This window comes from Heptranchias perlo, chromosome 34 (genome assembly GCF_035084215.1).
Source record: "Heptranchias perlo isolate sHepPer1 chromosome 34, sHepPer1.hap1, whole genome shotgun sequence".
Classification (NCBI taxonomy): Eukaryota; Metazoa; Chordata; class Chondrichthyes; order Hexanchiformes; family Hexanchidae; genus Heptranchias; species Heptranchias perlo.
In genome coordinates this window covers 1,237,083-1,257,015 of record NC_090358.1, presented here as the reverse complement: position 1 = coordinate 1,257,015, position 19,933 = coordinate 1,237,083, and the positions used below count along the sequence as shown (strand labels likewise).

Below are 19,933 nucleotides of genomic sequence, written 5' to 3'. Positions count from 1 at the left end.
TTTAAAAAGCATTTGGACAGTTACATGGGTAAGGTGGGTATAGAGGGATATGGGCCAAGTGCAGGCAATTGGGACTAGCTTAGTGGTATAAACTGGGCGACATGGACATGTTGGGCCGAAGGGCCTGTTTCCATGTTGTAAACTTCTATGACTCTATGACTCTATGATACTATGATTCTATGATACTATGATTCTATGATTCTATGACTCTATGATTCTATGACTCTATGACTCTATGATACTATGATTCTATGACTCTATGATTCTATGATCACTGCCGACCCAACCACCTCCTCACCAAACCCCCAACTCTCTTTCTCCAGAAAATAACTAATTGCCAAATGCTCTTGGACCCATTTATATTATTTTGCGTCAATGGTTAGAATCATACAACGGTTACAGCATAGAAGGAGGCCATTCGGCCCATTGAGTCTGTGCCGGCTCTCTGTAAGAGCAATCCAGGTAGTCCCATTCCCCCGCCTTTCCCAGTAGCCTTGTAAATTTTTTCCCTTCAAGTACTTATCCAATTCACTTTTGAAAGCCACGATTGAATCTGCCTCCACCACCCTTTCAGGCAGCGCATTCCAGATCATAAATACTCACTGTGTAAAAAAGTTTTTCCTCATGTCGCCTTTGGTTCTTTTGCCAATCACCTTAAATCTGTGTCCTCTGGTTCTTGACCCTTGCACCAATGGGAACAGTTTCTCTCTATCTACTCTGTCTGGACCCTTCGTGATTTTGAACACCTCGATCAAATCTCCTCTTAACCTTCTCTGTTCCAAGGAGAACAACCCCAGCTTCTCCAGTCTCTCCAAGTAACTAAAGTCCCTCATCCCTGGAATCATTCTAGTAAATCTCTTCTGCACTCTCTGTAAGGCCTTCACATCCTTCCTAAAGTGCAGTGCCCAGAACTGGACACAATACTCCAATTGTGGCCGAACCAGAGTTTCATAAAGGTTCATCATGACTTCTTTGCTTTTGTACTCTGTGCCTCTATTTTTAAAGCCCAGGATCCCGTTTGCTTTTTAAACTGCTTTCTCAACCTGCCCTGCCACCTTCAACGACCTGTGTAAATGTACCCCCAGGTCTCTTTGTTCCTGTGCCCCTTTTAGAATTGTGCCCTCTAGTTTATATTGCCTCTCCTCATTCTCCTACCAAAATGTATCGCTTCACACTTTTCTGCGTTAAATTTCATCTGCCATGTGTCCACCCGTTCCACCAGCCTGTCTATGTCCTCTTGAAGTCTATCACTATCCTCCTCACTGTTCACTACACTTCCAACTTTTGAAATTGTGCCCTGTACACCCAAGTCCAAGCCATTAATATATATCAAGAAAAGCAGTGGTCCCAGCACCGACCCCTGGGGAACACCACTGTACACCTCCCTCCAGTCTGAAAAACAACCGTTCACCACTACTCCCTGTTTCCTGTCTCTTAGCCAGTTTTGTATCCATGCTGCCACCATGCTGTTCTTCTTGACTGTTAGTCTTTATGTTTAAAAAAAACATTCTGCCCAATTTCCGTTCCTACTAATGGTTCATGAACCCTTTACCACAAGTTGCCTGGATGGATTGGGTCAATTAGGTAACCAGAACTATACACAGTTCTCCAAGTGGGGTTCGACCAACATTTTACACAGCAACATAACCTCTTCTGATTTGTACTCTATCCATCAGCCAGTGCAATCTCGTTTGTAATTCCAGTGCAACCAAATTCTGTGCTGTTGGATTGATCTATAATAACCCCTCGATCTTTTTCCTGCCAGCATGCATTACAACCATTCCATTTAGCGTATACTCCCTCTGGCTCATTACTCCCACACCAATTATTTTATACTTATCTAAAACACACCTGCAACTACCACTAAAAAGCGATTCCATTATTAAGAGTGAGTATATGGAGTGTCCGCTTCGATGCCCCTCAATATTATTTTGATGCTATTTTGCATTTTCTTCCTTCCTGGCCCGATCTACTGTACAACATTCCTGAAGGGAAAATTGAATACTAAAAACTTTGTAATGCTAATTGTAAAAAGCCAACATTAATTAGTCTACTATAAATTGAACATGAAAGGAAAGCAATCTGCTTTCAAGTTCTGGATAAGAATATCTAAACCAGAATTAAAAGATTCATTTTTGTTTAGAAAGTTGAGTGCTATGAAGCAAACCAGCATCAGCCATTGAGATGTTCAAAGTCATTGGCCTATCACCAGGGAGGCTCAGAATCCTTCACTTCTCTTTCATCTCTCCCATTTGGCAGGGACTCTGGTAATATTTACACTGACGACAGAAACAAACTAATACAGGAACCTCAGTTCTTCAGTATAATAGAAACATCTTTTGGCACAACACTGAGGCTAAGAGAGCAGAAAACTGGGTGAGGAGAAGGCAGCTGGATAGGAGGTACAACGGACGTGACGAGAAGGTTCACTCGGTTAATCCCGGGGATGAGGGGGCGGACATATGAGGAGAGGTTGAGTAGATTGGGACTCTACTCATTGGAGTTCAGAAGAATGAGAGGCGATCTTATTGAAACATATAAGATTGTGAAGGGTCTTGATCGGGTGGATGCGGTAAGGATGTTCCCAAGGATGGGTGAAACTAGAACTAGGGGGCATAATCTTAGAATAAGGGGCTGCTCTTTCAAAACTGAGATGAGGAGAAACTTCTTCACTCAGAGGGTGGTAGGTCTGTGGAATTTGCTGCCCCAGGAAGCTGTGGAAGCTACATCATTAGATAAATTTAAAACAGAAATAGACAGTTTCCTAGAAGTAAAGGGAATTAGGGGTTATGGGGAGCGGGCAGGAAATTGGACATGAAGCTGAGTTCGGATCGGTCAATGCCCTGTGGGTGGCGGAGAGGGCCCAGGGGCTATGTGGCCGGGTCCTGCTCCGACTTCTTGTGTTCTTTAGATTTGTGGTTGGGATCAGATCAGCCATGATCTTATTGAATGGCGGAGCAGGCTCGAGGGGCCGATTGGCCTACTCCTGCTCCAATTTCTTATGTTCTTATACATCAGGACAGTGAGAGACTGAACAAGTACGAAGGAAAGACAACTTGTACAGAAAACAAGAACGTGCAACACATACCACACAGATACATGGTGATCACATTTATATATATTACAGAGATGATCCAACCAAAGGATTTAGAAGTTAAACCCAGGGGCTGAGTGGCCGGGTCCTGCTCCTACTTCTTGTGTTCTTTAGATTTGTGGTTGGGATCAGATCAGCCATGATCTTATTGAATGGCGGAGCAGGCTCGAGGGGCCGATTGGCCTACTCCTGCTCCTATTTCTTATGTTCTTAAGTTTTGACACATGAATGCAGATCCCACCTGTCTATGCACTACTGCTACTAGACAACGACGAGGGAGCTCAAAGCTCTTTGAAGAATGAATTTCAAAGGAGTTCTGACCATCCACCTAATACACCATAGGCAGCATTTTAATACCCTTTGTATTCCATCTGGGATTTCAGCTATTGAGTATTGTAATTTACGGACTAGAAGCACGAGTCCTGTTTAAAGCAGTCAGAACCCCCTCAGCTGGAGTTACTGACATCCTCCCACTAACAGACAACTTCATTTTCTATTCCCAAGAGTGAAATACGGAGACAAAGAATTAGCAACCTACCCGCATGAAGCCTGCGGTAATTAATGGCATCACGGAGCTGTCCTCCTGATCCCCTTGTCTAAGATGCAACAACAATGCAATTGTTGGGTTAATAATGGATTTGAAAATGTCAATATATAATGATCTGTCTTAAAAATAAAGAGCCTCGTGGATTGGAAGATTCACGGTTTTAAAAGTCTTTTGAAAGATAAATGGATTTCTCTCCCGACTCCCTCACATTCTAACACATTGGGCCTCGGGACGTCGCAACAATTACAGTCAACATTTGAACTTGCATTTATATATTTCCTTTCACGTTCTCAGGATATCCTAAAGCACCTCAACACCAATTAACTACTTTTGAAGTGTAGCCATTGTTGTTATATTAAATGATGCAGCCAATTTGCTCATAAACAGCATCGAGGTAAATGAGCAATTAATGTTTTCAGGCAGGTGGGTTTAGTTGAGGGAGGAATGTTCACCTAGACAAAGGGAGAGAACGTCGAACAATACCACGGGATCTTTTATATCCACCGGAACGGGCAGACAAAAGTCACCACTGAACGTCTCAGCTGAAAGACGGCACCTCCGACAGTGCAGCATTCCCTCAGTACTGACCCTCCGACAGTGCAGCATTCCCTCAGTACTGACCCTCCGACAGTGCAGCATTCCCTCAGTACTGCACTGGAGTGTCAGCCTGAATTATATGTTCAAGTCTTTGGAGTGGGGCTTAAACAGAGAATCTTCTGACTCAGAGGTGAGTGTGCAACCAACTAAACTAAGCTGGCACTTGGAAGCACTTGACTTGTCTTTCATTAAACCTGGCCAGCTTCTCAGCTTTGCCATTTAATGACATTTAAAGAGCCTCAGAAACTGACATATTTGCATACCTACAGAATTAAATTACATTTTTGTTCCCTTTTCATGTCTCCTGTGCCCAAGTCGAGAAAATAGGCAGAATACGCAACAGGCCCTGCCAATCCCAGCTTAGTGGAGGTGGTGTTCAATTGGAGCCCTGGGCAACTTTCCCTCCATTTCTCTTTGTCCTCTGACAGAAGGTTGAGAATAGAGCTTCACTGCACAGATAATAGTGGGCACACCACCACATCTCATGGGGCATTAAAGCACTGCGCCATCTCCCAGGCTTATTAAGTCTGAACCAGTTATTTTAATGAAAAATTCCAACATGCCCTTCTTTCTTCTCCAATTCAAAAAGTAAAGTACTTACTGTCGTTTCACAACAGCAACAATGACAGCATTTTCTGACGGCTTTGTTGCTCTGATGGATCTACAAGTAATGGCAGAGTTACTTCAGCATCACATACAATGCAGACAGTGCACAGAGACACTCGCAATCACAGTTACACTGGGCCATGGAATAGGATGTCCAGTGATCAATGGGAGCAACAGCCTGATCACTTGATCCTAGGGAAACTTACACAAGGCTCAGAGCCTGAAAATCTTTCATATTGAGCTTCCCCTCCATCCCCCCTCCATCAAGAGATCGATATCAACTAAAAAGGTTATGGGAAAATGAACTGTAACATCAGGCACCAGAGCGTGGGGGAATGTTGTGCAGTGTTCCAGGAGCTGGAGAGGCAGTTTTAACAGTTTGGGGAACATCATTTCATTCTAACAGAGCAAGATCTACTCGAAACCAACAGGTTCTGTTACATCACAGCGGTGTGTGTTCAAACAGCCACTGGGTGAAGGAATACCAGAGGCAAAATGAGAATTCAGAATTAAAAGTACTTTCAAGCTGTAATGTTTGAGTGTCAGGAACTCAATGGTGTATTCAGAGTCGGGGGGGAGTGACGGGTGCAGGAAGGGCTCGGGGGGGAGTGACGGGCGCAGGAAGGGCTCGGGGGGGAGTGACGGGCGCAGGAAGGGCTCGGGGGGGAGTGACGGGCGCAGGAAGGGCTCGGGGGGGAGTGACGGGCGCAGGAAGGGCTCGGGGGGGAGTGACGGGCGCAGGAAGGGCTCGGGGGGGAGTGACGGGCGCAGGAAGGGCTCGGGGGGGAGTGACGGGCGCAGGAAGGGCTCGGGGGGGAGTGACGGGCGCAGGAAGGGCTCGGGGGGAAGTGACGGGTCAGAGTGAAGTGACGGGCGCAGGAAGGGCTCGGGGGGGAGTGACGGGCGCAGGAAGGGCTCGGGGGGGAGTGACGGGCGCAGGAAGGGCTCGGGGGGGAGTGACGGGTCAGAGTGAAGTGACGGGCGCAGGAAGGGCTCGGGGGGAAGTGACGGGCGCAGGAAGGGCTCGGGGGGGAGTGACGGGCGCAGGAAGGGCTCGGGGGGGAGTGACGGGTCAGAGTGAAGTGACAGGTGCAGGAAGGGCTCGGGGGGAAGTGACGGGCGCAGGAAGGGCTCGGGGGGGAAGTGACGGGCGCAGGAAGGGCTCGGGGGGAAGTGACGGGCGCAGGAAGGGCTCGGGGGGAAGTGACGGGCGCAGGAAGGGCTCGGGGGGGAGTGACGGGCGCAGGAAGGGCTCGGGGGGGGAGTGACGGGCGCAGGAAGGGCTCGGGGGGGGAGTGACGGGCGCAGGAAGGGCTCGGGGGGAAGTGACGGGCGCAGGAAGGGCTCGGGGGGGAGTGACGGGCGCAGGAAGGGCTCGGGGGGGAGTGACGGGCGCAGGAAGGGCTCGGGGGGGAGTGGCGGGCGCAGGAAGGGCTCAGGGGGGAGTGACGGGCGCAGGAAGGGCTCAGGGGGGAGTGACGGGTCAGAGTGAAGTGACGGGTGCAGGAAGGGCTCGGGGGGAAGTGACGGGCGCAGGAAGGGCTCGGGGGGAAGGGACGGGCGCAGGAAGGGCTCGGGGGGAAGGGACGGGCGCAGGAAGGGCTCGGGGGGAAGGGACGGGCGCAGGAAGGGCTCGGGGGGAAGGGACGGGCGCAGGAAGGGCTCGGGGGGGAGTGACGGGCGCAGGAGTGATGTTCAACACCATGAATTGGGTTTGTAAATTAGTATTTTTGGCATGTGTTAGCGACATCTAGTTGAAATCCTCCAATAGTGAGTCATTAAAAATAAAAACACTAAGTACTGGAAACATGTCGCTGTTCCATCAGCATCTGAATAGAAACGGGGCAGGTTAACCTGTGGGTAAAGTCCCAAAGTCATTTCAAAGCTTGGTTATCTAAAGCGTTGAGCAGTCTTCTCCCTCTTGAATTGCCAAAGGACTGATGTATATTTCTAATATTTGCTGCTTTTCCCTTTGATCTCTTGCATCATTTAAATCGACAGGTCTCTTATAACAAAGACCTGAAAATATTTCCGTGGCTTCCAGTTGGGTTATCACATGACTGTCACCTGGTCTGATACTGAGTGAGCACAAAGACCACACTCAGTTTGCACCTGGACTAAACAGACGCTCAAAAGGAAAGAGTTTCTAGTTGGAAACCTAAGACAAGTATTAGAAACAATCTGACAGCTGGCAGCAACATCTGTATTCGTGAGGCTGACCAGAAATCAGTGATGAGTCAACTGTCTGTACACCGCAGTCAAGGGCAGTAACTCACCGACATAATGCTTCTGCGTCGAAATACGTGGAATGTCTATGATCGATGATGATGATCTCGTGATTCTTGTCTAAGAAACATTCCAGCGCAGCCTCTGGCGTCTGTGCCAAATTGCACTTGTACCCTGCCCTGTCACACGCCCACCAGAATCCGGTACTCTGGCTATCTTCCTTGGCAAACACTAGAAGTACCTGGGGGGGGAAAAGGCAGATTCACACTGAAGCACTTCGATTAATCTTAAGTCACCGGAGCCCCAGGGTTTGCTGCAAGTATCTCAACATTAAAAAAATACACCATTATCAGGGGAAAGGAAATCTAATGGGACAGGTTTACAGGATGAGCTGCCTGAATCAAACCCATGAGAAATATTTCTGTTATAGCTTTAAAAACTTCACGGTTTTGTGGTAACTTCAAACAATTTACATTCAGGGTTTTCCAGCGGCCGAGTTCAGAGAAGTGGGCTACTTTACTGAGATTTCCACTCACTGTGCTATGCCATTGGCACCAATATCCCACAAAACCCAATACAAAAGCAGCTGAACGGACCTGTGTAAAGGGGCAGAGGCTTCATGAGTTCAACTATGGCAGTTTCCTAGAGAAATTGCAGTGAACAGGCATCAGACGCCCTACAGCCAACTGCACAAACCAGTAACTTTCAGGAGTGAGAATTGTTGAACAGCAGGAGACACCCAGGCTCAATGTGAATACTAGTTTAACATAAACCCCCTTGCTCAAAGCTTGATCAACATGGCGGAAAACCCTCTGGCCTGTTCCAGACACAAATCATTTAAGTGGCTGAGGCCACCAGCAGTGGTGCTAACTTGGCTCAAATTTCAAAAGTTTCACACATGGTTCAAGTTCAAATTGAGCAACTCATCTTTTTAAGTGAATTACAACCACAAGCTGACCAAAGTTTCCTCTGTAGCCGGCCCTGATAAAGCAGCCAAGTGGGTGTAAGTTCCACCCTATGAAGGAGATCTGATTCTGAACACTTGTACAAAAATAAGACCGTGTATTAGACAAAGGGGCACTGCCAAATCCTAATCAAAGCAGAACTCGTTTGGCGAGAACGGTTACGCTCAGATCAAATTCTGCATGACCCACAGATAAAGCCTACGGCCAAACCTGTGCCCTACAGCCCATTTATTTAATCTAGGCAATGTCAGATATTTTACACAAAGTGGCCCATCTTCTGAAGCGTGCTACTAACCCTCAGCCAAATGGGACAGCTTTCAGTTATTAAATATTTTACAAAAAATATATTAAAGATCTTTGAGACATTTAGATTGAATTGCTGAATGAATTGGGGCAAGATGGAGATTTACCAGTAGTACAATTTACCTGCAGTTCTAGGTTTAACACTGTTTAAAATATTGAACATTGACTGTATTGTCGGTGCAGCAGGCAGAATATTTAATGACTGGATCATTATTTCCAGGCAGTGCGAATGGCTGAGAGGCGACCCATCAGACAACGTTCAATGTGAATTGCGCCTGGATCAATGAATTTTCTGTTTATATGCAGCAAATACCAATCACATTACTGCAACATTTCTGTGCAATTCGAGGGGAGAGAATCGGTGGCCCTTGTGGTGTACTCTCGCTGAGATTCGGAGGTACGCTGCTGGGACACGAATATGTCGGGACCAACATCGGAGTATCGGAGCTGGCCGATTGTGCACAGCCTCCACCTGTCCCAAGCAAGGCCATAGTGTAAGACGGGCCAAGGGTTCCCTAGATTGGGAGTTCCTGTGTCCTGAGCCCTCTGAGGGACTTGGCTTAGGTGCATCTGATGAGACCAGGAGTGCCACACTGATCACCGGAGGAAGTAGGGCCCACCTGGGGAAATGTTACGTGGGCCCCTTCCCACCAGCAGAAATATATATAAATGTCATTCCCTTACAAAGAGCGGAGCTTGGGGACAATTGCCTTTTGTTTCCAAGGATGGGGGACATGCCGACTCTCACCCCCACCCCCACAATCCCAGACTGGCAACCCAAGTCAGATTTTCTGGCCTCTTCCTTATGATAACCTAGATGACCCCTCGTGACGATGGGTGCCCACCACTGGCTGGTAAAATCAGAGGACTCCCTCCGACCCCATGAACTTTAGCAGGGTCAGCAGCAGAGGAGGGGACTCAGGCAGGTACATCGCGACACTTACACACTGATTGCCCAGAACTCCTCACCGCTGTATTTCTGGCCCCATTAATTTTGTGTCTAACCAAATTAATATTTGGTTGGACACAAAACAATTCCCTGCCATTCAATACCAATTGAGTTGTTCTCAATATTTGCATTTAAAGGTGGTGGAATCTCCATTTGCAGGTTTAACAAACATTCTCAGACACACTGTTGTGGTCTACTGTTGATTATATTCTCACCGTCACTTCTCAGAAGTCACATTCTTTGGGCTTACCTGTACCCTCTCGAGACTCCTGCTAAAACAAACAAACAGACCAGAACTTCCAACTCCTCCAAAAGGTGTTAATTCATGGATTTCAAAGCCAAGATATTTAGGGTGATCTAGGGCACACACTACAGAGAGGTCAACGTTGAGTAGGAGGTCTCGACATCTGACCGACAAATTACCACCCGAGAAGTCAGGCAAAACAACAAGGGCATCCACTGCCCCCAACACAACCTACCCTGCTCTCCGATCCCAGCATTTTCAAACTGAAGCCCAACTGAACCACATTTTACATTAAAAACACAAAAACAAAACCACTTGTCCAAGAGGGTAGAATCCACTCCAAATCTCCATAATTTAAGAAAGTGAAAGTTACAATATATTCTTTGGGCAGTGAAGAGTTTTACCTCATTAATAATTCTTGTGTGTAGATTACGATAACCAACTTGTTTCATCCTTACAGATACAGACCAGGAGAAATTTCGGAATGCCTTTTGTGTGCACAGTGATCAGTTACCTCAAACTAATTTGTCTCAGTGGAGAGTTAAATGAAACCTTGTACTCAAAGCTGGGGCTGTTTTACACGCCCAAGTTATTCTATAAATTACAACCCACAATATTTCAGACTTCCTTGCTCGAAATAAAGTTTTGGGATTGATTGTGATCTCCACTTTGACTATAGAGCCACACTTCACTTCTCACAGTCTTTGGCTGCATCATTTGTACCTGAATGGGGTCCTGATGGATCTTCATTGGTCCAAACTGAACCTCGGTCACTGTTCCCTGCAGAGAAAAGAGAAAAAAGGTAAAAATTCAAACCACAGTTCTTCATTTTATATAAACCTGCAATAATTAACACAGATGTTGGCTCTTATTCTCTCTCTTCTGGGACCAGACTTCAAAACTTAGGCAATCGGGAGGGTGATTGAGGGGAGGAACAAGATAGAATGTCACTGCATTTTACATCACTACACAGTCGAACGGGATAACCTTCCATTAACTGAAAGGATCCTACAGGGAATTGGCTGAAACCGGGAGAGCAGTGCGGCAATGGCATCTTAACCTTGCTTCAATTCCATCTAGAACTAGGCAAGTATCCAATAATTTGGACCCACTTCCGAGAGGCTCGTCCCTCCCCCATTCCAACGGGCCCTGTACAGGGAGCGTGGTATCACTGACCTAGGCACAAAATGGAAGCCCAAAGTGACTCGAACCAACACCAGTGAAAAAGGTCAGCCCATCTGTCCCCTCCATGACACTGGAGAATGTAAAACTACAGTAGAACTGCACAGAATTCTGCTGATATACTCACCTGTAAATGCAGGTTAAAATGTACAACCTTATATAAACTAATGTACAGTACTTCCAAAACATAAGTTTACACTGAGACTAAATTAATATTTGTCTCTCTTCATGGAAAGAAGATTTTTTTAAAATTGTAAACTGATTTACTTTGATCCTTAATGAAAGTCTGTCAGTGACCATTGAGAGTTACATATTAACCTTCACGCAAAGGATTACAAAAAGCAGACTCGACCTCAGTGAATGATTGACCCGATTTTTTTTTAAATCTGAATTTCACATGAACTGCAGCAAGCTCAGTGTATAAATGAATAAAGTTATCAACACTCCTCGACAAACTAACTCCACTTACTCAAACTGAACTAAACTCAGATTAAAGGCAATACAGCCACACCGTCAGCTCTTTAACCCAGTAAGAAATTGTTGTTAATTTTATCATACCTGCATTTCCACAATGACCCAAAACAGTTAGAAGACAAATTGTGCTTTGTAAGATCCACAAAGTAACTAGCAAGAAGTTACATTTATATAAGGCTTTGCACGTAAAAGAACGTCACATGACATTAACAAGCGGAGGCCAAGGAGGAACGTGGGGGAGATTAAAGAGCAGAGCAGACAGCTGAACGCACGATTGGATAGAGGGGTTTTCAGGAGGGTGTCAGCGGGAGATAGGAAAGTAACCTGGCAACCCCCCATTGTGGGAGAGAACCGCAGAAAGTTGGGGCATATTAAGGATCAGAGGGAGACGGGAACAGGCAGCAATCCCGTGAGAGAGCGGAGAGAAAGAGAGAAGAGTCACAGAGTGGAGAAATTCACTGGGCACAGGGACCCAGTGCAGCATAGCAAGGATACGGGCAATGGGTGTGCAGGCCTTTGGGTGCGAGGCAAATAGAGTTCTGGATTAGCTAAAGTTTAGGAAAGGTGGAAGTGGGCGAGCATTTGTAAAATCATCCCTAGTGATGGAGTGGGTTAAAATTTCGACAGCGACAGGGAGTAGGAGATGTCCTCGACAACACACCTGATATAGGATCAAAATGCTGAGCTCAAGGTCAAAGCAGAACACAGGGATTTGCAGGAGGCTTCCAGCATTGGACAGGACACTAGAGTAGGCAATGAGCAGGCAGGCAGAGGGGCTGATGGAGTTGCACCCAGAAATACACAGGCGTCGGCTCACAATGAACTCGTGGTCCTAAATGGAGGTGAATATCCGACCAATAACCCCAAAAACAAACGACTGCTCCCACAACACGTGCCACTGAATACAGAATTTATTCCACCCACTTACAAAGTTTGCTGGGATCACTCACCCCTGCAGATGTGAGAAGATATTCAGCAATTGCCCCCACTGGCTCCCCGCCCCCCATCAAATCACAGAAGAAATCTTCCGTTCAGTTGCTCACCAGCCTTCGCCAGCCCAGATATTCAGTGAACCCTGAATTTACTGTAACACTGGAACGCAGTATCTTGGCAATGGGAGAGCAGTTAGAAAAGACCTTTGTACTTCAGGTATATTGTTCACTCTGTGGCAACGCCCATCACAGAACGATTTGCACAGCACCAGATATCTGCCCATACTCCAGGCCGACACTCCAATGCAGCACCGAGGGAGTGTTGCATTATCGGAGGTTCACCACTCAGGCCTGTTCACCCACGGTATTTACTCAACCAGGCTGCAATTAAGCACCAGGGAGAGCAGCTTCCACCACAACCGGCAAAACAGGAGGTTCATGGTATTGTCAAGTGAACAGGCGTCAGCACAGACAGATACCGAGACTGAATCTGCTGAATCCAAGCAGTAGGGGACATTGTCCTGCAATCCGAGGAGGCCCAAGGCACTTTTCTTTCACCCTATGGTGTAGACGATTGTTAACACAGACCCGCACCCACCAAGCTGCTGTTACTTTTTATTCTCCCTCTCGTGTCTCCTTTGCTGGGGTCTGGGTGACCTCCACCAAATCTCCATGCTTTATGCAAGAGGCCAATGAGAAACAGAGGTCACCACATGGAAATAGGCTGCTCGGCTGCAGCAGCCCGTGTCAGCATATCCCTCCACGCGAGTCGTCAGTCACTGAAGCCCAGAACTGTCCTCCAACCCAGTCTGCAGCATCCCCCGATACGGTGCGGTCTCCACCACACTGGGGAGACCAAACGCAGATTAGGCCGAACACTCTTCTGTCCTCAGGTGTGACCCCAATCTCCTCACTCGCCACTTTGATTCCCTGTCCCACTCTGACCTCTCTGTCTTTGACCTTCTATATTGTTCCAATGAAGCTCAATGTAAGCTGGAGAAACAGCTTCTCATCTTCCTAATAGCCACTGGTAGCCCAATGGCCTTAACATTGACTGGGAACTTCAGACCTTGACTGCAACTCCCGTTTCCATGACAATGTGTGATGTGGGAATATGGGAATATGGGATGGGCGTGTCGGTGATTCTGCGCCTGGGGGAGGGGGTGGTTGGGGCAGGACCCTCAGTCAGAACACCGGGCAGTGGGGGAGTCTGCAACTTGCTTTTTGTTCTCCGATGCTGCGAGACCCTGCGCCACACCGGCAGATTGTCCTGATTTCTAACTGCCTTACCCCTTCCCCCCACCTCCTCAGCTATTCACAAGTTCCATGTCTCGCGTGTCCTCAATTGCTCGCACTGTGCCTCTCATTGTCTCGCTAATATCATTTCAGCCATTTAACCATCTCTTGTTTTCCATTTAAGTGCTTTACAGGACATTCTACTCCCTCCCTCGTGGGTCTATTTTTCCCACTTTCCCTTTGTTCTGACCCTTTTTAAATGCTGCTCATCTGTGTTCCATTTCCAGTTATGAAATGTCCACACCTGAACCATTAACTGGTCAGTTGTCTCCACAGATGCTGACTGTCCTTCTGAGTGCTTCCAGCATTTTAGTTTCTAACACTTTCCTTGCCCAACACCCACAGTAACATGCCATCACAGCGAGAGTGCCAACAGAAGCAGTAACCTCTCTAATTCTGCTTACTAAGTCCAACGTAGTATCCCACCTGAGACAACCAGCACAGCGCAGACTGGTAATCAGCTGCTCACCATCTTGAACCAGCTGAGCCATTGAGGGAGTCTCCATATTCAATGTAATTCTCACTGCCCATCGGGATTAGTAACAGCAGCAATCAATCTCTGACCATTTGCAGCTTTAAACATACGCACACACTGCACGTGGAATTTATTCCCAATCAACTAGGCAGTGATAAACTTACAGACTGTGAGAAACCTACACTAACAACAGCACAGCCATTAATCATTTTGTGCAAACACCTCACAAGAGGCGGTCAAGCAGCAAGTTTCCATCTGCACTGACATAACAACTGAAAGTGATCAAACAAAACTCGCAGAAAAACCAAAGCCACGTGCAACAGTCCCTTGGCTGTGATTACAGAGCACCGATCAAGAGAATCACATGCAGTAGTTAACGGCTTAACTGTGCGTGAACCTCGATGCAATAGCGATCATAACATGATCGAGTTCAATGTAGTGTTTGAAAGGGAAAAAAAAGTGAATCAGCTGCTAAGATTCTAGACTTGGGCAAGGCCGACTTCAATGGGATGAGACAGAGACTGTCCACAGTAAACTGGACAAATCTGTTATCATAGAATCATAGAATCATAGAAGTTACAACATGGAAACAGGCCCTTTGGCCCAACATGTCCATGTCGCCCAGTTTATACCACTAAGCTAGTCCCAATTGCCTGCACTTGGCCCATATCCCTCTATACCCATCTTACCCATGTAACTGTCCAAATGCTTTTTAAAAGACAAAATTGTACCCGCCTCTACTACTGCCTCTGGCAGCTCGTTCCAGACACTCACCACCCTTTGAGTGAAAAAATTGCCCCTCTGGACCCTTTTGTATCTCTCTCCTCTCACCTTAAATCTATGCCCCCTCGTTATAGACTCCCCTACCTTTGGGAAAAGATTTTGACTATCTACCTTATCTATGCCCCTCATTATTTTATAGACTTCTATAAGATCACCCCTTAACCTCCTACTCTCCAGGGAAAAAAGTCCCAGTCTGTCTAACCTCTCCCTATAAGTCAAACCATCAAGTCCCGGTAGCATCCTAGTAAATCTTTTCTGCACTCTTTCTAGTTTAATAATATCCTTTCTATAATAGGGTGACCAGAACTGTACACAGTATTCCAAGTGTGGCCTCACCAATGCCCTGTACAACTTCAACAAGACATCCCAACTCCTGCATTCAATGTTCTGACCAATGAAACCAAGCATGCCGAATGCCTTCTTCACCACCCTATCCACCTGTGACTCCACTTTCAAGGAGCTATGAACCTGTACTCCTAGATCTCTTTGTTCTATAACTCTCCCCAACGCCCTACCATTAACGGAGTAGGTCCTGGCCCGATTCGATCTACCAAAATGCATCACCTCACATTTATCTAAATTAAACTCCATCTGCCATTCATCGGCCCACTGGCCCAATTTATCAAGATCCCGTTGCAATCCTAGATAACCTTCTTCACTGTCCACAATGCCACCAATCTTGGTGTCATCTGCAAACTTACTAACCATGCCTCCTAAATTCTCATCCAAATCATTAATATAAATAACAAATAACAGCGGACCCAGCACCGATCCCTGAGGCACACCGCTGGACACAGGCATCCAGTTTGAAAAACAACCCTCTACAACCACCCTCTGTCTTCTGTCGTCAAGCCAATTTTGTATCCAATTGGCTACCTCACCTTGGATCCCATGAGATTTAACCTTATGCAACAACCTACCATGCGGTACCTTGTCAAAGGCTTTGCTGACGTCCATGTAGACCACGTCCACTGCACAGCCCTCATAATGGGTAAAACGACTGATGATCAGTGGGAAATGTTTAAAGAAACATTTAACGTGATACAGAACCGGTTTATACCCCTGAGGGGCAAGAACTCTACTTGCCAAAAAAAACCAGCCATGGATAACTAAAGAGGTAAGGGACAGTATAAGACATAAGGAAAGGGCATACAAAAAGGCAAAAAATGGCACAGATCCTGGTGAATGGGAAAGATACAAAGATCAATAAAGGGTCACAAAACAGATAGTAAGAGCTACAAAAAGAGAGTATGAAAAGAAACTTGCAAGGGATATCAAAACCAATACGAAGAACTTTTATATTTATATTGGGAAAAAGAGGGTGGTCAGGAGCAGTGTTGGCCCCTTAAAAACTGAAAGTGGGGATATTGTCATTGGCAATGGGGAAATGGCGGACATGTTGAACAATTACTTTGCGTCAGTATTTACAGTAGAAAAAGAGGATAGCATGCCGGAAATCCCAAGAAAACTAATATTGAATCGGGGACAGGGACTCGATAAAATTAACATAAGTAAAGCAAAAGTAATGAAGAAAATAATAGCACTAAAGAGTGACAAATCCCAGGGACCAGATGATTTCCATCCCAGGGTTTTAAAGGAAGTAGGTGAGCACATGGCGGATGTCCTAACTATAATCTTTCAAAGTTCCCTAGATTCAGGAACTGTCCCTCTAGATTGGAAAATTGCACATGTCGCTCCGCTTTTTAAGAAAGGAGAGAGGGGGAAACCGGGGAATTATAGACCAGTTAGCCTAACATCTGTTGTGGGGAAAATGCTGGAGTCTATAATTAAGGATAGGGTGACTGAACACCTCGAGAATTTTCAGTTAATCAGAGAGAGCCAGCATGAATTTGTGAAAGGTAGGTCGTGCCTGACAAACTTGATTGAATTTTTTGAAGAGGTGACTAAAGTAGTGGACAGGGGAATGTCAATGGATGTTATTTATATGGACTTCCAGAAGGCATTTGATAAGGTCCCACATAAGAGACTGTTAGCTAAGATAGAAGCCCATGGAATCGAAGGAAAAGTACAGACTTGGTTAGGAAGTTGGCTGAGCAAAAGGCGACAGAGAGTAGGGATAATGGGTAGGTACTCACATTGGCAGGATGTGACTAGTGGAGTCTCGCAGGGATCTGTCTTGGGGCCTCAATTATTCACAATATTTATTAACGACTTAGATGAAGGCATAGAAAGTCTCCTATCTAAGTTTGCCGATGACACAAAGATTGGTGGCATTGTAAGCAGTGTAGATGAAAACATAAAATTACAAAGCGATATTGATAGATTAGGTGAATGGGCAAAACTGTGGCAAATGGAATTCAATGTAGACAAATGTGAGGTCATCCACTTTGGATCAAAAAAGGATAGAACAGGGTACTTTCTAAATGGTAAAAAGTTAAAAACAGTGGATGTCCAAAGGGACTTAGGGTTTCAGGTACATAGATCATTGAAATGTCATGAACAGGTGCAGAAAATAATCAATAAGGCTAATGGAATGCTGGCCTTTATATCTAGAGGACGAGAGTACACGGGGGCTGAAGTTATGCTGCAGCTATACAAAACCCTGATTAGACCGCACCTGGAGTACTGTGAGCAGTTCTGGGCACCGCACCTTGGGAAGGACATATTGGTCTTGGAGGGAGTGCAGCGTAGGTTTACTAGAATGATACCCGGACTTCAAGGGTTAAGTTACGAGGAGAGATTACACAAATTGGGGTTGTATTCTCTGGAGTTTCAAAGGTTAAGCGGTTATCTGATCGAAGTTTATAAGATATTAAGGGGAACAGATAGGGTGGATAGAGAGAAACTATTTCCGCTGGTTGGGGATTCTAGGAGTAGGGGGCACAGTCTAAAAATTAGAGCCAGACCTTTCAGGAGCAAGATTAGAAAACATTTCTACACACAAAAGGTGGTAGAAGTTTGGAATTCTCTTCCGCAAACGGCAATTGATACGAGCTCAATTGCTAAATTTAAATCTGAGATAGATAGCTTTTTGGCAAACAAAGGTATTAAGGGATATGGGCCAAAGGCAGGTATATGGAGTTAGATCACAGATCAGCCATGATCTTATCAAATGGCGGAGCAGGCACGAGGGGCTGAATGGCCTACTCCTGTTCCTGTGTTCCTATCTCCGGTGTTTTTGCGACTGGAAGGATTTTTCCAGTGGGGTCCTGCAAGGCTGAGTACTCGGTCCATTGCTTTTTGTGGTATATATTAATGATTTGGGCTTGAATGTGGGGGGCTTGATCAAGACGTTTACAGAGGATACAAAAATTGACCGTGGGGTTGATGGTGAGGAGGAAAGCTGTAGACGGCAGGAAGTTATCAATGGACTGCTCAGGTGGGCAGAAAAGTGGCAAATGGAATTCAATCCAGTGAAGTGTGAGGTAATGCATTTCGGGAGGGCAAACAAGGCAAGAGAGTAAACAATAAATGTGGGGATACTGAGAGGTGTAGAGGAACAAAGGGACCTTGGAGTGCATGTCCACAGATCCCTGAAGATAGCAGGACAGGTAAATAAGGTGGTTAAAAAGGCATATATGAGATATTTTCCATTATTAGCCGAGGCATAGAATATAAGAGCAGGGCGGTTATGCTAGAACTGTATAAAACACTAGTTAGGCCACAGCTTGAGTACTGCGTAAAGTTCTGGTCATCACATTACAGGAAAGATGTGATTGCACTAGAGAGGGTACAGAGGAGATTAACGAGGATGTTGCCAGGGCTGGAGAATTTTAGCTATGAGAAAAGATTGGATAGGCTGGGGTTGTTTTCTTTGAAACAAAGGAGGCTGAGGGGAGATTTAATTGAGGTATATAAAATTATGACAGGACTAGATAAAGTGGATAGGGAGGACCTATTTCCCTTAGCAGAGGGGTGACCAGGGGGCATAGATTTAAAGTATTTGGTAGAAGGATTAGAGGAGAGCAGAGAAGAATTTTTTTCACCCAGAGGGTGGTGGGGGTCTGGAACTCACTGCCTGAAAGGGTGGTAGAGGCAGAAACCCTCAACTCATTTAAAAAGTACTTGGATGAGCACTTGAAGTAACCTACAGGGCTACGGATGAAGTGCTGGAAAGTGGATAGCTCTTTTTCGGCCGGAGCGGACACGATGGGCCGAACGGCCTCCCCGTGTGCCATAACTTTCTATGATTCTCACCAGTCATCATTTGGTATCAGTAAGTTTCAGGGGAAAATCGCACTCAGGCAATTACACTTTGAGAGGTTGTGCCATGCACTTCAGATAATACTCAACTCATCGCCAAATTACTCTCACCACAACCACTGACATATCTGGGAATGTCATTTGTAGAGGATAACGGCTATCTGGCAGTGGTGTACGTAGAGAATTACAGACACGAGAGTGGATACGTAGAGAATAATGGATTCAGAGTGGAGAGAAAGTAAAGAACTCACGTTTATATAAAGCACTTTTTACAGTCTCAGAATGTCCCAAAGTGCTTCACAACCAATGAAATACTTTTGAAAGTGTAGTCACTGTTGTAATGTAGGAAACGTGGCAGCCAATTTGCGCACAGCAAGATCCCACAAACAGCAATGTGATAATTACCAGATACTCTGTTTTAGTGAAGTTGGTTGAGAGATAAATATTGGCCAGGACACCAGAGAGATTGCTCCTGCTCTTCAAATAGTGCCATGGGATCTTTCATGTCATCTATTTGGACACAGGGCCTCAGTTTAATGTCTCATCCAAAAGACAGCACCTCTGACAGTGCCGCACTCCTTGACGTGGGGGGGTCTCACACTGGCATCGGGTCTTAAAAAGGTAGTAAAACAGCTAAAAACAGCCAACTGAGTAACCAGGGCAGACACAGTGCATGGCTCTCTATTATTGGGACCAGTGAATAATGTGAGCTGCATATACAGGCTGGAAGAGACAAGCTGTTGAAATACATAACTTAGCGGCATTCACCAGGATTGGCAAGATCACTTTTGGGCTGCACCAGAGCTGGTACCATTACCAAGGGTTTCATACAACATGAAAGCAGAGAAAGATCCAATGACACTTCTCGAGGAAGGTAGGAAGCTCAGTGACCTGGCCGACATTTTTCCTTCAACTGCTCATTCATTTCCTTGCTGTTTGTGGAATCTTGCTTTGGTCAAACTGCTGCCACGTCTGTGTACACAACAGTCATCGCACTGCAAAGCAATTCTTTGTATTTGAAACACTTTGAAAACATTTGTGTGAGGCAAGGTGGTACCAAAACAAAATCTTTCAGGTGCAGAATCCTCTACATCCA

The 19,933-nt window shown here is 45.9% G+C and overlaps 1 protein-coding gene across 7 annotated transcripts in view; it reads right to left on the bottom strand.

Moving 5' to 3' along the window:
• Positions 1 to 19,933, bottom strand: part of pde8a (phosphodiesterase 8A) — a 136,022-nt gene that overhangs the window by 43,022 nt on the left and 73,067 nt on the right. For all 7 annotated transcript variants that reach the window (XM_067971237.1, XM_067971238.1, XM_067971232.1 and 4 more), the window contains 4 exons: positions 10,255 to 10,311; positions 7,121 to 7,311; positions 4,840 to 4,899; positions 3,633 to 3,690 (listed from right to left, as the gene is read on the bottom strand). In XM_067971237.1, coding sequence (XP_067827338.1) covers positions 3,633 to 3,690; positions 4,840 to 4,899; positions 7,121 to 7,311; positions 10,255 to 10,311 — 366 coding nt within the window. The remainder of the gene's footprint in view (positions 1 to 3,632; positions 3,691 to 4,839; positions 4,900 to 7,120; positions 7,312 to 10,254; positions 10,312 to 19,933) is intronic.